Below are 21,346 nucleotides of genomic sequence, written 5' to 3'. Positions count from 1 at the left end.
AGGTTTACACAGTAAGATATATGTTTCTGGAACCTACCTCTTCATTCACCTTGTGAAGGAGCAGTGCTCCAAAAGCTAGTGATTTGAAACAAATCTGTTGGTCTTTAACCTGGTGTTGTAAGACTTTATACTGTGCTCACCCCGGTCCAACGCCGGCATCTCCACATCAGGTTTACATAGGATATTAGGATATAGGGCACAGCAACAGGCCATGCTCAAGTTGAGCTTACTCTTACTTTTGCGCATCTAAATCTACCAACGTAACCTATTATTCCCTTATCCCTCGCATGATTCCCCTCAAATGCGTCCACACTTGTCGCTTCAAGCACTTCCTGTGATTAGCTAGTTCCACATTCTCACCACTCTCTCGGTAAAGAAATTTCTTCTGAATTCCTTGTAAACTTCTTGGTGACTGTCTTGTATTGACAGCCTCTTGTGCTCTTCCCAACAGGCGGGAACATTCTGTAGCCACTATATCAAAACCGTACAATTTTAAATATCTCCATTATGTCACCTCCCGGCCTGGTTTGTTTCAGCAGAATGCATATGTAATAAATAATAATCGCTTATTGTCACAAGTAGGCTTTTTGAAGTTACTGTGAAAAGCCCCTCGTCACCACATTCGGGCGCCTGTTCGGGGAGGCCAGTACGGGAATTGAACCCGGACTTCTGGCATTGTTCTGCATTACAAACCAGCTGTTTAGCTCACTGTGCTAAACCAGCCCGTGCATATATTGTCTAGCCGGTCCATGTGCTGCTTTTTCAAATGCAGATCAAGTTGATAAATGAATTTTCTGTTAGCATAAAGCTGAACAAAATAGATCCCAAGGAAGTTGATAACACTTTGGATAGTTTCGGTAGAAGCACATTGTAATTATGACCAAAATGACTTCTCTTTTGCAGGATGCGCTGGAGTTTTAACATATCAAATGGCAAATACATATCAAGATATGACATTCGTAGTATTTAACCTGCCGCAAATATTGGAAAACATTAAGAAATTCCAGCCACGAGGTCAAAACCTATGTCGAATTACTTTCAGGGAAGGTAAATAACTCTTAGCAACTCTTTTTGGTGCACATGTCAGTCTCGAACTTCTTCTCCTCTTAATTACCTTTTGTCTTACGGTTAAATTGGCTTGCTAAATTTTGATGGAAGATTTAGAAAACCGAATTGATGGTGTCTGTAGCTCGAATAATTGAACAAGGGTTTAGCAGTGGGCATCTTCTGCGCGCACCTCTTCCAGCGGCGCATTCGGATATCCTCGATAGGGCGAACCAGTTGCAAACCACTTTCTTAGCTACAACGAGCTACTGGGCTCCTTCCTCCCATCTCGGTGATCCCTTTGCTGAAGGCCAACACAAATGGAACATATTTAAATCAAGTGGGCTGACAGGTCATTTGGAATGATAACTTTTCTTCTGGTGTCTCCATGATAAAGATGTGGCTGAAAGGAAGAAGAAAATACATTTTCGTATCACTATATTGCCTTAGCAAATCAATCAAAAATCTTAAAGCGTTTCATTTAGCCAGTTACTTGAAAAAAGTGATTAATTGTGCAGATAAATGTGTCAACCAGTTCTTAGTGTTATGGGCCAGGGTTTAGAAAACTCCAAAGTTCACGGAGTTCACCTGACCCATGACTTTTAATAGATTTTTGGTTATGGGGAGCACAAGGGTCCACTCTCCAGGTGTTATGCAACAGAGACCTAAAGTATTTTTAAAACAACACAATGTTTATTCTATGAACCCAGTTAACATTTTATAAACACACCGTAAATATCTTATCAACTACCAACACACGTAACCCCACAGATGCAATACCCTTAATACCTTTCCTAGCAACATCCATAAGTTAAACCCTTTTTACAAAGACAGTAGGTTTAAAATCTCTACAGAAACAGGTATTACCTTGAAATCATCAAGTGAGCTGAAGACATTCTTTAACTTGTAGAGAGAGAGATCATTACACATCTGTCTGCTTTGACTGCAGCTCTCCAACTCTGAAAACGAAACCAAAAACAGAGCCACAAAGCATCTTTACAGCTCAAAACGAAAGTAAAAGACAGACAAACAGCCTAGCTCCACCCACACACTGACATCACTGCAGCTATTTGATAAACACCATTTCTTAAAGGTACATCCACCTGACATTAGATAAAAACTTCAAGCAAATAGTTGGATGAATAACCAGCTAATCTGTGCTCGGTGGTATTGGTTGACACAAACTGTTGACCGGAGACTAGAAGATTTCACTGCCTTCGGAATAATGCCATGAGACCTTTTTAATATCCATTGGAACCAGGCAAAAAGAGGCTTCAGTTATCCATGGGATACTGTCTCTAGCCGTACAGGGGCTTGCCAGTCTGGGTTATTTGCTTCCCTGCTGGAGCGGGAACCTGTGCAGCACATTTGCGGCAAGGGAGACACAAGAACAAAGTCCACAGAATTACTTGCCATACTTGTAATAGTAAAATAGAGGCTAGGAATATTCTGCTGGAGAAGGACGGGAAGTGGGAAGCTGGAGGTGAAAGAAAGATTGCCATCAATCTTGTGCCTTGTTCAGAGAGTATAGTGGTGGAATCCCTCATCAGAAAGTGTCCAAGTTTTAAAGATTATACTTCACTTTTGGTCATTTTCTCACCACGAGGGTGCCACTCCACTGATATTGGTCAGAGTTCACTACCTCAGCACTTTTGCTGTGTGCTAAGCAGTAAGTTATTGGCAAACCATTCAGTTAGTGAGTATCAACCCGAACCGAGGTCAATGCTTCCTTCATCTGACATTAACTATCTTGCTTAAAATTGAATTTCAAGCAGCAGATTTTGATGGGCCATGCATTGAAAATGTGGATTAAGGCCAGCCAAGCCAATATGTAAAATGTCACCCCTGACAATCTGTTCAAACTCCAGTAGAGTAGGGTGACTCCCCCAGGCTCATTAAGCGAGGATATCCCCTGTTCATTTTGAGAAGGCAACAAGCGGAGGTTTCTTGAGACCCAGGCCCCAGTTGAGGAGGAGCGAGCGCTAGTTTTATTAACAGGGCCATTGCTTTTAACGACGCAGAGGTGGCTGACTGTAAACTTAAGATAGATTCATTTACAAGTATTTACAATGGTCTGCATAACGCAGCATCTCACTCCCAGTGCAATCCTAGTTGGAAAGACATATCACACCAGGCCCAGATCTGGGCCCGCTTTTAACCTTTGGTCATAACGAGCCCTAGGTGGTTGACCTACGCCCCCTACCTGGGGAGCTCCTCCTCCACGTGTCCCAGGGGGAGCTTGATGAAGGCTTCCCTGTGGTCCTCGTAGGGGTTATGACACCCATCCAGCCCCTCTCCCCCAAGTCCAAAGGTTCCCTTCAGCTGCCAATGGAGAATGCTTGCTATGCCGCTTTGTCTGAAGCTGTGTCTCCTCGGATGGAGTGTACAGAGTGGCCAAACGCTGCTTCCTGGTCCACCACTGAAGAGCTACAGCTGGAACTGCGATGCCGGACACTCTGTCATCCGCCGGTGCAGCATGCCTGTGTCCATGTTGGAACCCGAGTCATCGTCCTCTTGCTGGACCAGTCGCGGTATTGAAGGAATCTTTAATTTATGGGAATCTTAACCTGTCGAACTACGCCAAGTTTGGGGGAAACTTAGTTGATGAATCAAGTCCTGGCGCAATACGACAAGTTGTAAGATTTGTAATATTTGTAGACTGTGTTAAGTTGTTCGATTCCTTGTATTATTCGACTGTGTATAGTTGAAGCAATTTATATAATCTCGGCTATTCGGTTATCAGTAGCACTTTGCGAATACTGGAACTCAGCAGAAATTTGCAATATAAACTCCTCAGGTGCCAAAAGGAATTGTTTTATTTGTAGTCGCTTGATTACAATTTGAAAGTCATTTAAAAGGCAATTCGTAGACAATTCGAAGCTTTCAGAGAATTACAGACATTATCTTTCTTTGCTTAGGCAGACAGCTCGAAAGTAACTTTTAAAAGGTCAAAGTCTGGCAATGAAACATGAAAAGAGAGAGAAAGCTAATCTTCAGCTAAACTCAAACTCAAAGTCAAAAGTGGACTAACATCACTGACACAGACTGTTAGGCTGACAAGCTGACAGAACCCCCAAAGACAATACCTAAAATGGAGACTATAAAGGACAAAACTGACTAAACTAACAGAAAGACAACACCGCACAACACACCCCCAAAGACAATACACTACAGACAACACACTTTCAAAGACAATAAAACCACAGACAACACACGAAAAACTAAACTAAAATGGCGGGGGAAACTTTTCAGTTATACACTTTCATATCTGTCTTTAGTCATCTAATCACACCCCAATATAATCCTAATTGGTTTGGGTTAGACTCAAACACATTTGATTTGATGGCAAGCCGTCCATCTTCAATGTGCAACATCAGCTTTTCTGACCTAGCTGTTATCTGCATTGTGAACAATGTTGCTGTGTATTCAGGCCCTGTCCTTGACAATTAGCACAAGCAATGTCAAATTATCTTGCTGTTTTAATGTCACACTGTCTTTGAAAATATGCATTTGCCAGAACAACGGACTTCAGTAAAAGTGAATTATGCTGTATAAATGGGTATTAAAAACTGGGGCTCAACATTTATGCTTAAACAGCTATCTTTTACCTCTACTAGTTGTATTTGAAATACCTGGCTTCTACAGTCGGCCCTTTGATAAATCGAAAAATTGAGATATATCAGAAAAGATTAAAATACATCATTAATGCGATAGGATAGGTAAAAGCGCAAAGAATCATTGCAGTTTTAAACAATAAAATGGAATTAACATTGCAACAGGCATGTCAAAATAATTATAATTAATAAATGAATCAAATTTGATCACATTGGTAATTAATAATAACTTCATGTAAAATTATTATATAATAAAAGTTGAACATATGATCTAGTAATAAATGGTAAAATGATTATCAAAATGGACATCCTCTGGATTGTGCACAAAAGCTTGTTGAAAGGGTTAATTTTCTTACAGAGACAAAAAGAGGCGTATAGCTTGGAATGATGCCATTCGCATCTTTAAACTTTTTTTTTGTCACTCAAATGGACTGGGAGTAAAAGTTGGATTGCTGCCAAATTCCCGTTATCAAATTTCTTTGAACAACCTGTTCTTTTGGCTTTTAATCAAAGATTGTTGGGTTTTTTTTTAAACCAGCTTCCACATTGTTTGAAGTTTTAATTTCCAGGCTAATTTTAAACATTTATTTTAAAATATCAAATACAATAACTTATTAAATATATAACTGAACCAATCTTGTGCTTTATCTTGATTTTCTGTAGATGAATTTGTCGATTCTGCTAAAGGAAACACAGCTAACAATATATGTTAATTTCTTTAAATTAATAAAGCAACGTTCAGAATAATGACAGTTTTCTTAAGTTGACAGTTCTTGGCAACTTGTTAGCGATACATTGAGGTTTCTTTAGCTGCTTTGATGGCAGCCGTTCTCTTCTGAGTAAGTTCCCTTTCTCGTTTGGAATTTTCCTTTCCCAAGTATACATCTTTCTGGGCAATTTGTGCTTTGTGAAAGCTAGCTTTGTGACTGTTAGTACTGAGGTGGTTCAAGACCACCCGTAAGTCTTTGTCATGATCATCTTTATTGATGGAGGTTATCAGAACATCATCTTCATATTGGATAATGGTGGAAGGCCGAACAGGCAGTTGCCTGAGATGATTCTGTAAAGCCATGTGGTAAACAGTTGGGCTATTATGATACTGTTGTTGATTAACTGTAAAAGCAAACCATGGTTGTAGTTGCTTAGCCAGTGTTGCTGACCAGAAGCCAAACTGGGTGTGTCTTGTTGGTACGTGTTACATGGTTGACCATGAGGTGGAAATGTATTGTAGTGAACATTGTCTACTTCATTATCATCTCTCGAATCCATCCGTTGTTTTTGATAGCATTTTGCCATCCAGTGTCCTACTCTACCACAGAAAAGACATTGTGGTATTTCCTTACGTGATTTTAATGAAGCAAGGGTACATGTTTGCTCTAGCGCTGGTGGTGAAATTGTAGTTACTACTGATATTCCTGCAGGTGCTGCAACAGCCGCCGCTGGAGCAGCAGGTAACATGGGCTGGATTTGAGCAATAGGCTGCATTTGAGCAGCTGCAGTGTTAAAAGTTGCCTGATTGTGCAAACCACGATCTATCTGAATGCATCGGTCAACTATGTCTCGGTATGTGCCAGCTGTGGCCCAAGCTGGTAAAACCAAATTCAAGGCAGCAGAAACTCCAGGTTTAACACCGGCTATAAAAGCCGTTTTTAATGGACTTAAAGTGCTTGCATCCCATGTGTCATTTTCCTGGTCGAGTGTCATCCCTGAATATTCCATCCAAGTACGTAAAAATCTTTCCTCAAAATCCTGAATATCTTCATTTTTTTTTGAAAGCAAGCTGTGATCTTAGACCAATTGGTCCTCGGGGGGCGAAATTGTAACAGCCAATTCTTGATTGTTAGCCAACCAGCTTCTAAATTTTGCAAATCGTCTCCAAGGGCAACTTCTACTTCATTTCTAAGGGTTGAACTTATACGAGTACCTAGCATGATAGTCAGAATTTGTACTCCATCAAATGGGTGGAGACTGTAAATGGCTTGTAATCTGTGAATTCCATCCCATGTGGTCTTACCACCCTTTTTAGGGTGTGGAAGACCCTTGGACCATTCGTCAATTTTAGAAGGATCAATTTGTTCATGAAACCATTGGTGGTCAAATATGTTTCTAGTGATAGTTTCACCATCTTCTTCTATTTTTTTGCTTCCAACTCTAACCCGTTTGCGTTTTAAAGGGGCTAGTCGAATTGCTTTAGTATTTTGTATTGTAGGAACACTATCTTCGTCTGATTCATCCGACAGAGAAAATGATTTATTTTTAACAATTGATCTCGGCTGTGCAATTGCCGATTGTGCCACTAGGTGGGTGGCTTGGACTGCTTTCTGAGTTTGTTCAATCTTTTGTACAGAAAGCATGTTTGTCAAAGAATTGCAATGTTCAGTCACGCTGGTTATATTTCTTTCTAAAACACATCTTTCTTTCACTAACTTGCAATTTTCAAGTTCAATTCGCTCAGTTTTTAATTGCAATTGTCGGTATTTTGACTCCACTTCAAAGACTTGATTTTGGAATTCTGTTATTTGAAAAGATAACTGCTGGAGTTCAGAGGTTTTGTTTCGCAAATCTGTTTTAATTTCATCAGAATGCTCAAGTTTGGATTTTGCATCTTGCAATTCTTCAACAACTGCAATTAGTTGCTTTTTAGTGGACCTATACTCATCATCGCTTCGCTCAGTAGTTAATTGCAACTGTTGGTATTTTGACTCCACTTTAAAAACTTGGATTTGAAATTGCTGGAGTTCAGAGGTTTTGTTTTGCAAATCTGTTCTAATTTCATCATAATGCTCAAGTTTGGATTTTGCATCTTGCAATTCTGTTTTAATTTCATCATAATGCTCAAGTTTGGATTTTGCAACTTGCAAATCTATTTTAATTTCATCATAATGCTCAAGTTTGGACTTTGCATCTTGCAATTCTGTTTTAATTTCATCATAATGCTCAAGTTTGGATTTTGCAACTTGCAAGCCTGTTTTAATTTCATCAGAATGCTCAAGTTTGGATTTTGCATCTTGCAATTCTGTTTTAATTTCATCAGAATGCTCAAGTTTGGATTTTGCATCTTGCAAATCTGTTTCAAGTTTGGATTTTGCATCTTGCAATTCTGTTTTAATTTCATCATAATGCTCAAGTTTGGATTTTGCATCTTGCAATTCTGTTTCAAGTTTGGATTTTGCATCTTGCAAATCTGTTTTAATTTCATCATAATGCTCAAGTTTGGATTTTGCAACTTGCAAATCTGTTTTAATTTCATCAGAATGCTCAAGTTTGGATTTTGCATCTTGCAAATCTGTTTCAAGTTTGGATTTTGCATCTTGCAATTCTTCAACAACTGCAATTAGTTGCCTTTTAGTAGACCTATACTCATCATCACTTCGTTCAGTATTTAATTGCAGCTGTTGGTATTTTGACTCCATTTTAAAAACTTGATTTTGGAATTCTGACTCCACTTTAAAAACTTGATTTTGAAATTCTGCGATTTGAACATTTAACTGCTGGAGTTCAGAGGTTTATTTTGCAAATCTGTTCTAATTTCATCATAATGCTCAAGTTTGGATTTTGCATCTTGCAAATCTTTAAGAACTGCACTTAGTTGGTCTTTAGTGGACTGAAGCTGATGATCACTTTTATTTTTAACAATGATCTCTTGCTGACTGTGTATCTGTCCCGTAATTACCAGGTACCATTTTACACGTTCTGCACCGTGTAATCGTGTGCATTTTCCCCATGCTTGATATTATTGAAGGACCACTGTCCTCTGGGGATATCATACTTTGATTCAATTTTTTTTGAGGTTTCACATAGGTTAAAATGTCTACGAGTGAAAGATCTACAATCCCCCAACATATCTTCAACAGAAACATCTGGTATTCCAGCACCCCCCTTGGATGTAGTGGGGAGTAATTTTCTGTCTGCTAAAGGCTCTGAATCTACACTTTGAATTGGATCAGCCATAACTTTTCTTGATCGCTGACTGCCGTTTTATTTTAGTTACTGCAGTGACTAATCTTCCAGTCACGTCTGATAGTCTGACCGACTGGCACTTGATTTATTTAACACAGTCTATAAAAAATGTTCTTTTCAAGGGTCGAAGTACTGATTGATGCGGCTTTAAGACTTTTAATGGGTGAAAAAGATATTTCTTACCCTAGTCTAGCCGTGGGTTCCGGCTGTCTTCTGGGCCTCCTCCGATTATCTCAGAAGCTTCCCAAAGGTTCCCGACCTCCTCCGATTATCTTCGAAGCTTTCTGTCGTCACCTGGGCCTCCGAAGGTCGTCCTCAGTACTCCCCTGACTACGCCAAAATGAAGGAATCTTTAATTTATGGGAATCTTAACCTGTCGAACTACGCCAAGTTTGGGGGAAACTTAGTTGATGAATCAAGTCCTGGCGCAATACGACAAGTTGGAAGATTTGTAATATTTGTAGACTGTGTTAAGTTGTTCGATTCCTTGTATTATTCGACTGTGTATAGTTGAAGGAATTTATATAATCTCAGCTATTCGGTTATCAGTAGCACTTTGCGAATACTGGAACTCAGCAGAAATTTGCAGTATAAACTCCTCAGGTGCCAAAAGGAATTGTTTTATTTGTAGTCGCTTGATTACAATTTGAAAGTCATTTAAAAGGCAATTCGTAGACAATTCGAAGCTTTCAGAGAATTACAGACATTATCTTTCTTTGCTTAGGCAGACAGCTCGAAAGTAACTTTTAAAAGGTCAAAGTCTGGCAATGAAACATGAAAAGAGAGAGAAAGCTAATCTTCAGCTAAACTCAAACTCAAAGTCAAAAGTGGACTAACATCACTGACACAGACTGTTAGGCTGACAAGCTGACAGAACCCCCAAAGACAATACCTAAAATGGAGACTATAAAGGACAAAACTGACTAAACTAACAGAAAGACAACACCGCACAACACACCCCCAAAGACAATACACTACAGACAACACACTTTCAAAGACAATAAAACCACAGACATCACACGAAAAACTAAACTAAAATGGCGGGGGAAACTTTTCAGTTATACACTTTCATATCTGTCTTTAGTCACCTAATCACACCCCAATATAATCCTAATTGGTTTGGGTTAGACTCAAACACATTTGATTTGATGGCAAGCCGTCCATCTTCAATGTGCAACATCAGCTTTTCTGACCTAGCTGTTATCTGCATTGTGAACACTGTTGCTGTGTATTCAGTCCCTGTCCTTGACAATTAGCACAAGCAATGTCAAATTATCTTGCTGTTTTAATGTCACACTGTCTTTGAAAATATGCATTTGCCAGAACAACGGACTTCAGTAAAAGTGAATTATGCTGTATAAATGGGTATTAAAAACTGGGGCTCAACATTTATGCTTAAACAGCTATCTTTTACCTCTACTAGTTGTATTTGAAATACCTGGCTTCTACAGGTATCCCAGGCTGCTGGGATCTCAACCCAAGGGGTGGCTCTTGATGCGGTGAAGGTGGTATCACTGCAGGTCGGGCGTTCCAAGTCGTAGGCTCACACCAGTGGTCCAGATGTTTCTTAAGGGTCTTCCCCTGAACCCCACCTTCATAGGAATCCAGGCCCACCCATTCTAGGACTACCCCTAGAAACCACAATGCTCCATCATCAAAGTTTTGAGCGTATATGACGTCACCGGCGCGAAACGGCCTCTCCCGCACCCTCAAATCATAGTGTCTCTTCTGTGACTCCTGCTGTTGCTCGACCTTCGCACTGAGATTTGGATAATTGAACAGGAACGTGCCAGTCGTGTGTCCATTGGCCCCGTCAACTGCTTCTTCAGTCGCATTCTCGTCGCCAGTATAAACGCAGAGGAGACTGACTAAACGTCAGATCAGATAGATTTATTTGCAAGTATTTACAAGGGTCTGCATAACGCAGCATCTCACTCAGAATACAATCCCAGCTGGGAGGGTTGATCTCACCAGGCCCTGATCTGGGCCTGCCTTTAACCTTTATTCATAACGAGCCCCTGGTGGTAGGCCTCCACCCCCTACCTGGGGAGCGTGTACTCTACACATCCCATGGGGAGATTAATAAAGACTTCCTCGTGGTCCTTGTGGGGATTATGACACTGCTGAAAGGCTAAATGAAAAGAATTTGGGGCAAGAGCTCTTGCAATTTTGGGAGCACTGAGGGAAAGCAAGATGGGGCAGTAAGTCATGTTTTAAACGGGAGACTATAATATATAGGCCTTGGCTGCTGCTGAAAGTTGTAGTCTAGTTAGAGGTTATCCAGAAAGAAAATGCCAAAAACAATTAAATTGGTCGATGAAAAGGAGCGCTTTTATTTTTTCTACTGACATTGATTTGGTTTCAATACTGACATTGATTTGCTGCCTAAAATGAAGCATTTTAATGGCTGGACCTGACCTCATCTTCCCAAAGTGTTTTGTCACAGTCCAGCTGCTGATGGTACAAAGACAAGTGCGTGTGCAGTAAATGCTGTATCCAGAGGACCCTAATGTTCCATCCTTGGCTATACCATCAGATATGATATTGGGCAGTTTGGGCACATTTCTGAATAGGAGACTCTTGGACCACGAATGGGATTGAACAACACGGCTGTACCTGAGAGAATATCTGAAGTAGACCCAAAGTATCCCTAAATGTACCTGTTGCAAAATCTGTATGCAAAATCAGCCTTTTTATTTCCATATTTGAAAGCTGTTCGAGCTTCAATGTAGTGTGATATTGATCCCACTAGTTTTCAGATGTGCTCATTTTCATCAGGCAACTTCAGTGATCATCATGATACTGCTGTAAAAACTGAATGAATGACGAATGGTAAATACACCAGAAATGTTGCTAAATCGGGCTACTCATTTACCAACACCCAAGAACTGACAGTTTTCAGTTATATTTAATTTATTTTCCAAAAAACAAAAGCAAAATACTGTGTATGTTGGAATTCTGAAATAAGAACAGTAAGTGCTGGAAATACTCAGCAGGCCAAACAATGTTTTAACATTTCAGTTTGTTCCCTCTACTACTGCTCCCTCTACCCCCTCCCCAACCTTCTTAAGGAGACCTCTTCACAGATGATCTCCCAGAGGCAGACCTTTACATTCTGGCAAATGTTCTTCATTACTGGAAGGAAGACGAAGTTGACTTCTTATTAAGCAGGCTCTCTCAGAAGTGCAAACCAGGTAATAGGATCTTCTTACATAAATCCTCTTCAGCAGAATTTATCTTCTGTTTTTTCAAAATAAATCTCCCTCCTAGGAAAAAACACTCTGCCTACGTTTGAACATTTTACAAACCAGTTGACAGTAATTTTAACTTTGGGCATTACACCTGCCCAATTTTTCTTTTTTTTAGTCAAGCAAGTTGATCTGTAATCGTCTGCTAAATATTCGCTCCCTCCACCATTGGCAAACGAGCTGCGGTGTCTACAAGGTGCATTGCAGCAACTTGCCAAAGTTTCCTTGACAGTGCCATCTCTACCATCTGGAACAGCAAGGACTGTAGGTGCATGGGTACACCACCCACACAAGCTCTCTTCCAAGACGCACACCATCCTGACTTGGAAGTATATCACCATTACTTTTTGTTGGGTTAAAATGCTGGAACTCCTAATAGCACTATGAGTGCACATATACTACACGACAGCAGCAGTTCAAGAAGGCAACTCAGCTCTTTTTCTCGGGAAATTTGAGATGGGCAGTAAATGCAAGCCTTACCCTGTGAAGAATGTTTTTAAAAATAAGAGAGGCAAAAGGTCTGTAATCCTGCCACAGCCAATCGCGAATGTTAGTGGACAATTAAACAACTCACTGGAGGAGGAAGAGGCTCCACAGACATCCCCACCCTCAATGATGAGAGAGGTTAGCACATTAGTGCAAATGACAAGGCTGAAGCACTGGCAACAATCTTCAGTCAGAAGTGCTGAGTGGATGATCCATCTCAGCCTCCTCCGAAGGTCCCCAGCATCATACATGTCAGTCTTCAGCCAGTATCAAGAAACTCTGGAGGTACTGGATACTGCAAAGGCCATGGGCCCTGACAATATTCTGGCAATTCTTGTGCTCCAGAACTTGCCGTGTCCCTAGCAAAGCTGTTCCAGTACATCTACAACACTGGCATCTACCTGAAAATGTGGAAAGTTGCTCAGGTATGTCCTGTGCACAAGAAACACAAATCCAAACCGGCTAATTATGCCCCCATCAGTCTACTCGCGATCATTAGTAAAGTGATGAAAGGCATCATGAAAGGCTCCTTGATACCGCACTTGGTCAAATGCTGCCTTGATGTTAAGGGCAGTCACTCTCACCTCACCTTTGGCATTTAGCTCTTTTGTCCATTTTTGGCCCACGGCTGGAATGAGATGAGGAGCTGAGTGACTTTGGCGGAACCTAATCTGAGCATCAGTGAGCAGGTTATTACAAAGCAAGTAATAGCCGGAGCCAAAGCAAAACTGGAATCAATGGTTGGAGTTGTACCTAACATAAAGGAAGATGGGGGTGGTTGTTGGAGATCAATCATCTCTGTTCCAGGACATCACTGCAGGAGTTCCTCAGGTAGTGTCCTAGGCCCAACCATCATCAGCTGCTTCAATGACGTTCCTTCCATCATAAGGTCGGAAGTGGGAATGTTCGCTAATGATTATGCAATGTTCAGCACCATTTGTGAATCCTGAAATACTGATGCAGTCCATGTCTAAATGCAGCAAGACCTGGACAATATCCAGGCTTGGGCTGACAAGTGGAAAATCACATTTGCACCACACAATGACCATGTCCAACAAGAGAGAATCTAACCATCACCCCTTGGTATTCAGTGGCATTACCATTGCTGAATTCCCCACTATTAACGCCCTGGGGGTTAGCATTGACTAGAAACTGAACTGGGCTAGCCATATAAATGCTGTGGCTACAAGAGCAGGTCAAAGGTTAGGAATCCTGCAGCACGTATCTCACCTCCTGACCCTCCAAAGCCTGTCCACCATCCACAAGGCACAAGGCAGGAGTGTAATGGATACCCCCTACTTGCCTGGATGAGTGCAACTCCCACAACACTCAAGAAGCTCAATACCATCCAGGACAAAGCAGCCTGTTCAATTGGCACACCTTCCACAAACATTCGCTCCCTCCACCACCAATAAACAGTGGCAGCAGTGTTTATCCTCTGAAAGATGCACTGCAGAATCTCGCCAAGGTTCCTGAGGCAGCACTTTCCAATCCCACAACCACCGCCATCCAGAAGGACAAGAGCAGCAGATACCTGGGAACCCCACCACCCGCGTTTCCCCTCCCAAATCACTCACCATCCTGACTTGGAAATATATCACTGTTCCTTCACTATCGTGGGTCAAAATCATGGAACTCACTCCCTAATAGCACGGTGGGGATATCTACACCACAGCGACTGCAGCGGTTAAAGTAGGCAGCCCGCCACCATCTTCTCGTGGGCAATTATGGATGGGCCATAAGTGCTGACCTGGCCAGCAACACCCACATCCTGTAAAAAGGAATAAATTGAACTAAATGTCATAAAAGTATTTCTGTTTGAATTAACTTTGTGGATGTAAGGTTTAAAATGATGAAATCTATGGAAGCAGGGAAAGTGCCGACTCAGAACCAGTTGCAGGGTAGATAATTATTTTGGAGGAACTGAGAAATGTTTGATGATTCTGTGCTTTGTAACTGTCAGAAGGGAGTTTGTCCCTCATGAGTTCCATTGTTCCATCAGCAGAAGGGTGAAGGGTCAGAGGACTAATTATTTATGATGAATGGCAAAAGAACCAACATGAGGAAAAATATTTTGACAAAGTGTGTGGCTGGGATGTGAAATGCACTGCCTGATTATGTGGTTGGAGCCAGCTTCAATTGTGGCTTTCGAAAGAAAAATTGGGCAAGCCCACTTGAGGCTGCAGGGAAAATGGTGGAGGAGTGGAACCAGCTGTGTTGCTGTTGCAGAGGGTCATCATTAGGCCAACCGGCCTCCCTTCATGCTGTACTCATTCAGTGGTTCAAAGTCAAAGTTTAAAGGTTTCAGATCCGCTCGTCTGACGTGTCCTGGTGGAAATCCAGTATCTAATCTGAAAAGTGGGAATATGCTTGACAAAAATGAAGGAGGTCGAACACGTTTTTAAAAACTTGAGAACGGTGAAAATAGGATGCAGAAAATGATCTGATGGATTTCAGAAATAGGGAAGTGAAAATGCACGAAAATACGTAGAAAGGCGAAAGAAAAGGGGAAAAGATGGAATGTGGGGGGAAGAAACACAAATTAAATGAAGGTGTTGTGGAATGATCTGAATCGATATTGTGCTCCTTGAAACAAAATGTCTACTGAGTGTGCTGAAACATAACATTTTGAAAATCTGTGGCACGGAAGGTGGCCATTCAGTTCTTCTTCATGTTTTTGCTGACCGAGAAAAGAGTTATCCACCTTTTGTCTCATTTGCTCTTAGTCCATAACCCTTTAAGTTTGGCAATTCAAGTTCATATCCAAAAATATTTTTTTAATGCAATGATGATTTCAGCTTCTACCATCTGTTGAAACAGTGAGTTCCAGATCCACACCACAGCCCGGATGAAAATATTTTCACTTGACCATCCCTCAATTCCATCTGTTTTTTTCTTCCTGGTTATTGACCTCTTGGCTTAGGGAAAAAGGTCCTTCCGTGTGGGGTGGCCCGGTAGCACAGTGGCTATTACTGTTGCTTCACAGAGCCAGGGACCCGGGTTTGATTCCCGGCTTAGGTCACTGTCTGTGCGGAGTCTGCACGTTCTCCCCGTGTCTGCGTGGGTTTCCTCCGGAAGCTCCGGTTTCCTCAAACAAGTCCCGAAAGACGTGCTTGTTAGGTCATTTGGACATTTGGAATTCTCTCTCTGTATATCCGAACAGGTGGCAGAATGTGGCTTTTCATAGTAATGTGGCTTTTCATAGTAACTTCATTGCAGTGTTACTTGTGACACTAATAAAGATTATTATTATTGAATATCTCCCTTGATATTATTAGAACTCGAAATGTGGCCCTCAATTCCCACTGTTTGCGACCCTCTCTACTGCAAATTTGTTTACCCATACAAATGTAGTTGTACACGTAATCACGGTTCGCAGACCCAACACTTCACCCATCCACGAGTTAGAATGTTAAACTCCCACCTTTCCCACGTCATTCCCACATAGCGTGCATATGTACATAGATCCCTGAAAGTTGCCACTCAGTTTGAGAGGGTTGTTAAGAAGGCGTACAGTGTGTTAGCTTTTATTGGTAGAGGGATTGAGTTCCGGAGCCATGAGGTCATGTTGCAGCTGTACAAAACTCTGGTGCGGCCGCATTTGGAGTATTGCATGCAATTTTGGTCACCGCATTATAGGAAAGATGTGGAAGCATTGGAAAAGGTGCAGAGCAGATTTAACAGAATGTTGCCTGGTATGGAGGGAAGATCTTATGAGGGAAGGCTGAGGGACTTGAGGCTGTTTTCGTTAGAGAGAAGAAGGTTAAGAGGTGACTTAAGTGAGGCATACAAGATGATCAGATGATTAGATAGGGTGGACAGTGAGAGCCTTTGTCCTCGGATGGTGATGTCTAGCACGAGGGGACATAGCTTTAAATTGAGGGGAGATAGATATAGGACAGATGTCAGAGGTAGGTTCTTTACTCAGAGAGTAGTAAGGGCGTGGAATGCCCTGTCTGCAACAGTAGTGGACTCGCCAACACTAAGGGCATTCAAATGGTCATTGGATTGACATATGGATGATAAGGGAATCGTGTAGATGGGCTTTAGAGTGGTTTCACAGGACGGCACAACATCGAGGGCCGAAGGGCCTGTACTGCGCTGTAATGTTCTAGGCTTTAATTGATAGGGTAGTAGCTTCCAGACAGCTGTTTATTTTCATTTCACTTCGCGTTTGAATGAATCTCAAAAAGCTTCCTTTGAACTCAACCAAAATGTTTATACACATCTACGAGTTAAGTGCTTTCACTTATTTTTCTCAGTAGGAAGCACTTAACTACTTTTAATGTGGTCAGGAGTTGTCAATCAGAGCTAGATGTTTTGAAACATTATGGGAGGATGCCCTTACTTGTCAGTGGGGAGGAACGGCAGCCATTGGACATCTGTACTGGCGGTCCATTAGTCTGATTCGGAATGAAATCGCCTGCGCTCCCTGACATGCATAAATTAGCCTCGCAAGGGCACGGAATCGCGTCTGGGCGCCGATCCTAATGCCAGAGCAAACCAGGAGCAATTCACGTCTAGTGGGAGAACATAATAATCTTTTTATTGTCACAAGTAGGCTTACATTAACACTGCAATGAAATGACTGTGAAAAGCCCCTAGTCGCCACATTCCGGCGCCTGTTCAGGTACACAGAGGGAGAATTCCGAATTCTCAGCTGGTACGGGATGTGAACCCGCGCTGCTGGCCTTGTTCTGCATCACAAACCAGCTGTCTAGCCCACTGAGCTACATCGTCTCCCAAACGGAGAATCTTGCCCCAGATGTAAAGATAAGGCCAGCAACTCCGGGCCAATCAGTTTAACTTCAGTGGTGGGAAAACTCTGGAAGCAATTATTTGGGATAAAATTAATAGTCACATGGACAAAGTGAGGTTAATTAAGGAAAGCCATCATGGATGCCTTAAGGGAAAATTGTGTACAACTGGTTTGCTGGAGGCTTTTGATGAGGTAACAGAAAAGGATTGACAAGGACAATGCTGTTGTTGTGATGTGCATGGACTTCCAAAAGATATTTGATACAGTGCCACACAACAGATCTGTGAGCAAAATCTGTGAGCTCATAGAATAAAGCAACATGGATATGAAATTCCATGCAGCAACCTGGATATGAAATTGGCTGAGTGGCAGGAAATGGAGAGTACTGGTTAAGGAATGTTTTTCCAGCTGGAGGAAGGTTTCACCTGGGATTAATGTAGGGACCCTTGCTTTTCCTGATACATATTAATGACCTGAACCTAACGTGAAGACACAATTTCAAAATGTAAGGACGATACAAAACTTGGAAGCATTGTGAACTGTGAGGAGGATAGTGTAGAACTTCAAAGGAACCAGAAACAAGTTACTGAAGTTCAATCCGAGGAAATGTGAAGCGATTCATTTTGGAAGGAAGAACATGGAGAGACATATAAAAGAAAGGGTACAATTCTGACGAAAGTCCAGGTGCAGAGGGACCTGAGTGTATCTGTGCAGCAGCCGTTGATGGTGGCAGGGCAGATTCAGAGAATGGTTAATAAAGCATCCAGTATCCGAGGATTTATTATATAATACTAAAATGCAATGGCAAGGTTATGTTGAATGTGTATAAGACACTAGTTCAGCCTCAGCTGGAGTGTCGTGTCCAGTTCAGTATGCCACACTGCTGATTAAATTGTTCTGAAATGTTTCTCATCGATTTAAATTGTTCTGAACTTTTGCTGATTGATTAAACTGTTCTGAATATTTTTAGGATGTGGTCTATTACTGGCTGAGCTTGTGTTATGTGACCAGAAGACCAAGTCCAACAGAGCCGTACTGCAATCCCTCGACATGTTTTTGCAAAGCGAGCGGAGAGAGAGGAGTGGGTCAGAATACAAAAAGCTGTTGTGTAAACACGGCTTCACAAACGTAGAGGTCAAGCACACAGAAACTCTTCTGGATGCCATCTTTTGCATAAAGCAATGATTTTCTTGTTACAATTAACTAATAAATGGTGGTCTTTTTCTTAAATGAAGGGAAAAATGTATTTGTTGCCAAACGAACATTTGATTCCGATGGAGGTGGGCGTTAATGTGAGTTAAAATCATGGCAGCATTGTGATTTCTGTAAAATAAATTGAGTAAATGATTGGTTCCTGTTTTTTTAATTGCAGGTTAGAATTATACTTAAACTATTGCACATAGAGATTGAATGACAAATGAGGGAGATGTATGTAAATCATTGTACAGAGTTTTACATCGTTTATTTGGCTGTTTGCTCATTTGCCTATGGCATCAAAAGGATTTGGACTTGGACCATATACTTGAGCACGTAAGCGAGGTTGGGATTGCATTGAATGAGTGCTTCATTCTCGGAGGTGTTTTGTTTGAAAATTAAATTTTCACAAGTAGGCTTCAAATGAAGTTACTGTGAAAAGCCCCTAGTCGCCAGATTCTGGCCCTTGTTCGGGGAGGCTGGAACGGGAATTGAAGCGTGCTGCTGGCCTGCTTTGAAAGCCAGCTATTTAGCCCTGTGCTAAACCAGCACCGAACTGTGGTATCTATTTGTGGTACTAAACCATGATCTCTGCCTACTGGTTCAGTAGGACAGGACAGTATGATAGTCTAGTTTTATTCATATAGGGGCTAGTTGAATGCATATAGCTGAAGAGTGCTAAATATTAAAAGTGTCTTGACTGTGGGAACTCAAGTGTCTCATCTCATAAATTAACCATTGTATTTCAGTGTACGCAGCATTGAGAATGTATTGTTCTCTGTCTAATCAACTGATCAGTTTGTAAGGTCTCTGCCAAGCTGTGAAACATAGAAAAGTGTGAGAAAATATATCCAGTGATTTTCCTAAGACTGTGCACGTCGATGCTGAGCTAGTTTTGATAGGCACCAGTCAATCTTAAGTAGTGTCCAATGTTTGATTGACAACTCTATTAGAAGTAGTAGGAGAAGAAGTAAACGTGCCATTACTGCACGTGACAGGTTGTTTGCTTTGTTACTTTTTATAGGGATGCCAAGGTAGTGTCTAGGGTCCTTGGGCGCCTCAGTGGTGCAAGGCTTGGTCATGTCATTTTGTAATCATTTTTGCTATGTATGTTTTGTTTCTGATGATCAAATGCATCTGCAAAAGAATGGGCAAGCAGCCCTAAAATGGTTCCTCTGTATTTGCTTAGTCAAATACCTCCACCAGGTATATGCAGTTCTTATTATTAGCCAAAAGTGTTTGTAACTCTTTCAAGGCTTGCCCATTCCAGTGTTGATGACTTTTCCTAAACATAGGAACCATCAAAGGCAAAAGTAGGACCTCGTGGTCGAGGTCTTATTTCCTGAATTCTTGAATCATCTATCTGTGTTAAAGAAATTTCCTTTCGTGCTTTATGCTTTTTGCCATGTGCTTGACTTTTTTATGTATTGCTTGATACTTTGTTTCTAATTGTTTATTCGGTTCTTATTCAAGTGAGTAATTAACAATAATAAAGTCGTATTTTGACACCTCCCACCAATTGGACTACCGATTATTATGAGAATGTAAAATAGAGTCCTACACAATACAGTAGAATTGGAATCAGAACTAATGGCTTTATTCAAATGAGTCACATGAAATCTCCCGATTTGCTCCTGTAGATTGAGTTTTAAACTACTTCAAATATTTAGTTTTAAACCAGGTTATGTGCCTCAGTCTATTAGTAATCTTTGACTGTGATAGTGTTGTATACGTTTCTCTAAGGTTGTAGCAAGTGGTCAGTTTTCGTTCTATAAATATATGTAATATGTAGTGAAAGAAACAGTTCATGTTTCGAGTCCAATATGGCCTTGAGAACCCAGACTGAGGGAGTGCAGAATTGCCAGAGATGCCTTTTTTCAGATAAAATGTAATACTGAGGCACTGTTCAATCAGCCAGTGGATGTAAAAATCCCACAACACTTCTGAAAGAAGTGTCCTGGCCAATATTTATCCTTCCATCAACATCACAGAAAGCAAGTTAATCTGGTCATTATCACTGGTATGACTCCCTCAGAGATCATCAGGTGTGCACCATCCAGTTCTCTGTGACCTCCACGGAATACGAACTTCCCCGCTAAACAGAGCGGGACTTCCCCTTTGAAGGGGAGGCTCAGAATATAAAAACCCCAACCTGGAAGCAAGTTCGAGACCCTTCGGGGAGTGGAGAGTAAAGTTGTGAAGGAAATAAATCTCTGTTCGTTTGTACCGAACCATTTGTTCCTGTGTGTTCGCTCCATCGGGCGACGAGGATGGGATGGAGTTGCTGCAGGCAATGTGCACTTTGTACCTGGACCACCTCGTTTAGGCTTCCAGAGGCCCCTATTCAACCGACCGAGATGCCTCATATTGGGAAGTTGGAAACGTTCGATGTGAGTACCGATACCTCGACTGCAGTAGTTTTTCAGGATGAATGCGATTGTCGGAGATGAGCAACAAACTGTGGCCTTATTGACGGCTGTTAGTGGGCCTGCGTACCTACAGGATCATAAAGAGCCTGACCCACCCGGATGCACCAAGATTTGTGGTCTTTCCCCAAATTGGTGGCCTTGGTTGAGGAGCACTTTAACCCAAAACCGTTAATTAGCGTTTGCTGGTTCCGATTTCATCGGGTCACCCAGGCCCATGGAGAATCCAGCAGTGATTTTGTTTGGCCTGATTGAGAGCTCGCCGAGGTCTGTGAGCTCGGGCCTACCTTGATTGAATCACTATGAGACAGATTCATCTGCGGCATCTGCAACACAGCGACCCTGCAAAAACATTTGGCAGAAGCTGGCCTACCCTTGCAGCGGGCAGTAGAGATAGCCATCTCCCGTGAAAGCTCGGAGTAGTGCATGCAAGAGCTCCAAGGGATGGCCGTCCTGAGTCTGGGGAATCCAACTGAGCACCGGGCGGCTTATCAAAAGCCGAAGGAACGGGGCCCCTGGCAGAGAGGTGCACACTGCAGAGACAGGGTTGCCGCCACGGAGCACCTGATGGCTGGCGAGACGATTCTTCAGACCAGGGATACCTGGACAATGGTC

General features: G+C 41.8%; 1 protein-coding gene across 5 annotated transcripts in view; it reads left to right on the top strand.

Moving 5' to 3' along the window:
• The window catches only part of asmtl (acetylserotonin O-methyltransferase-like), a 75,105-nt gene extending 55,281 nt beyond the window's left edge, over positions 1-19,824 (top strand). For all 5 annotated transcript variants that reach the window (XM_072477307.1, XM_072477304.1, XM_072477306.1 and 2 more), the window contains 3 exons: positions 904-1,047; positions 11,690-11,812; positions 18,082-19,824. In XM_072477307.1, the coding sequence (XP_072333408.1) occupies positions 904-1,047; positions 11,690-11,812; positions 18,082-18,296 (482 nt within the window). In that variant the 3' untranslated portion in view covers positions 18,297-19,824. The remainder of the gene's footprint in view (positions 1-903; positions 1,048-11,689; positions 11,813-18,081) is intronic.
• Positions 19,825-21,346: the final 1,522 nt, after the last annotated feature.

The sequence above is a fragment of the Scyliorhinus torazame genome, chromosome 15 (genome assembly GCF_047496885.1).
Source record: "Scyliorhinus torazame isolate Kashiwa2021f chromosome 15, sScyTor2.1, whole genome shotgun sequence".
Taxonomy (NCBI): domain Eukaryota; kingdom Metazoa; phylum Chordata; class Chondrichthyes; order Carcharhiniformes; family Scyliorhinidae; genus Scyliorhinus; species Scyliorhinus torazame.
Note: the sequence above shows the minus strand (reverse complement) of the source record. Positions and strands in the feature narration are given on the sequence as shown.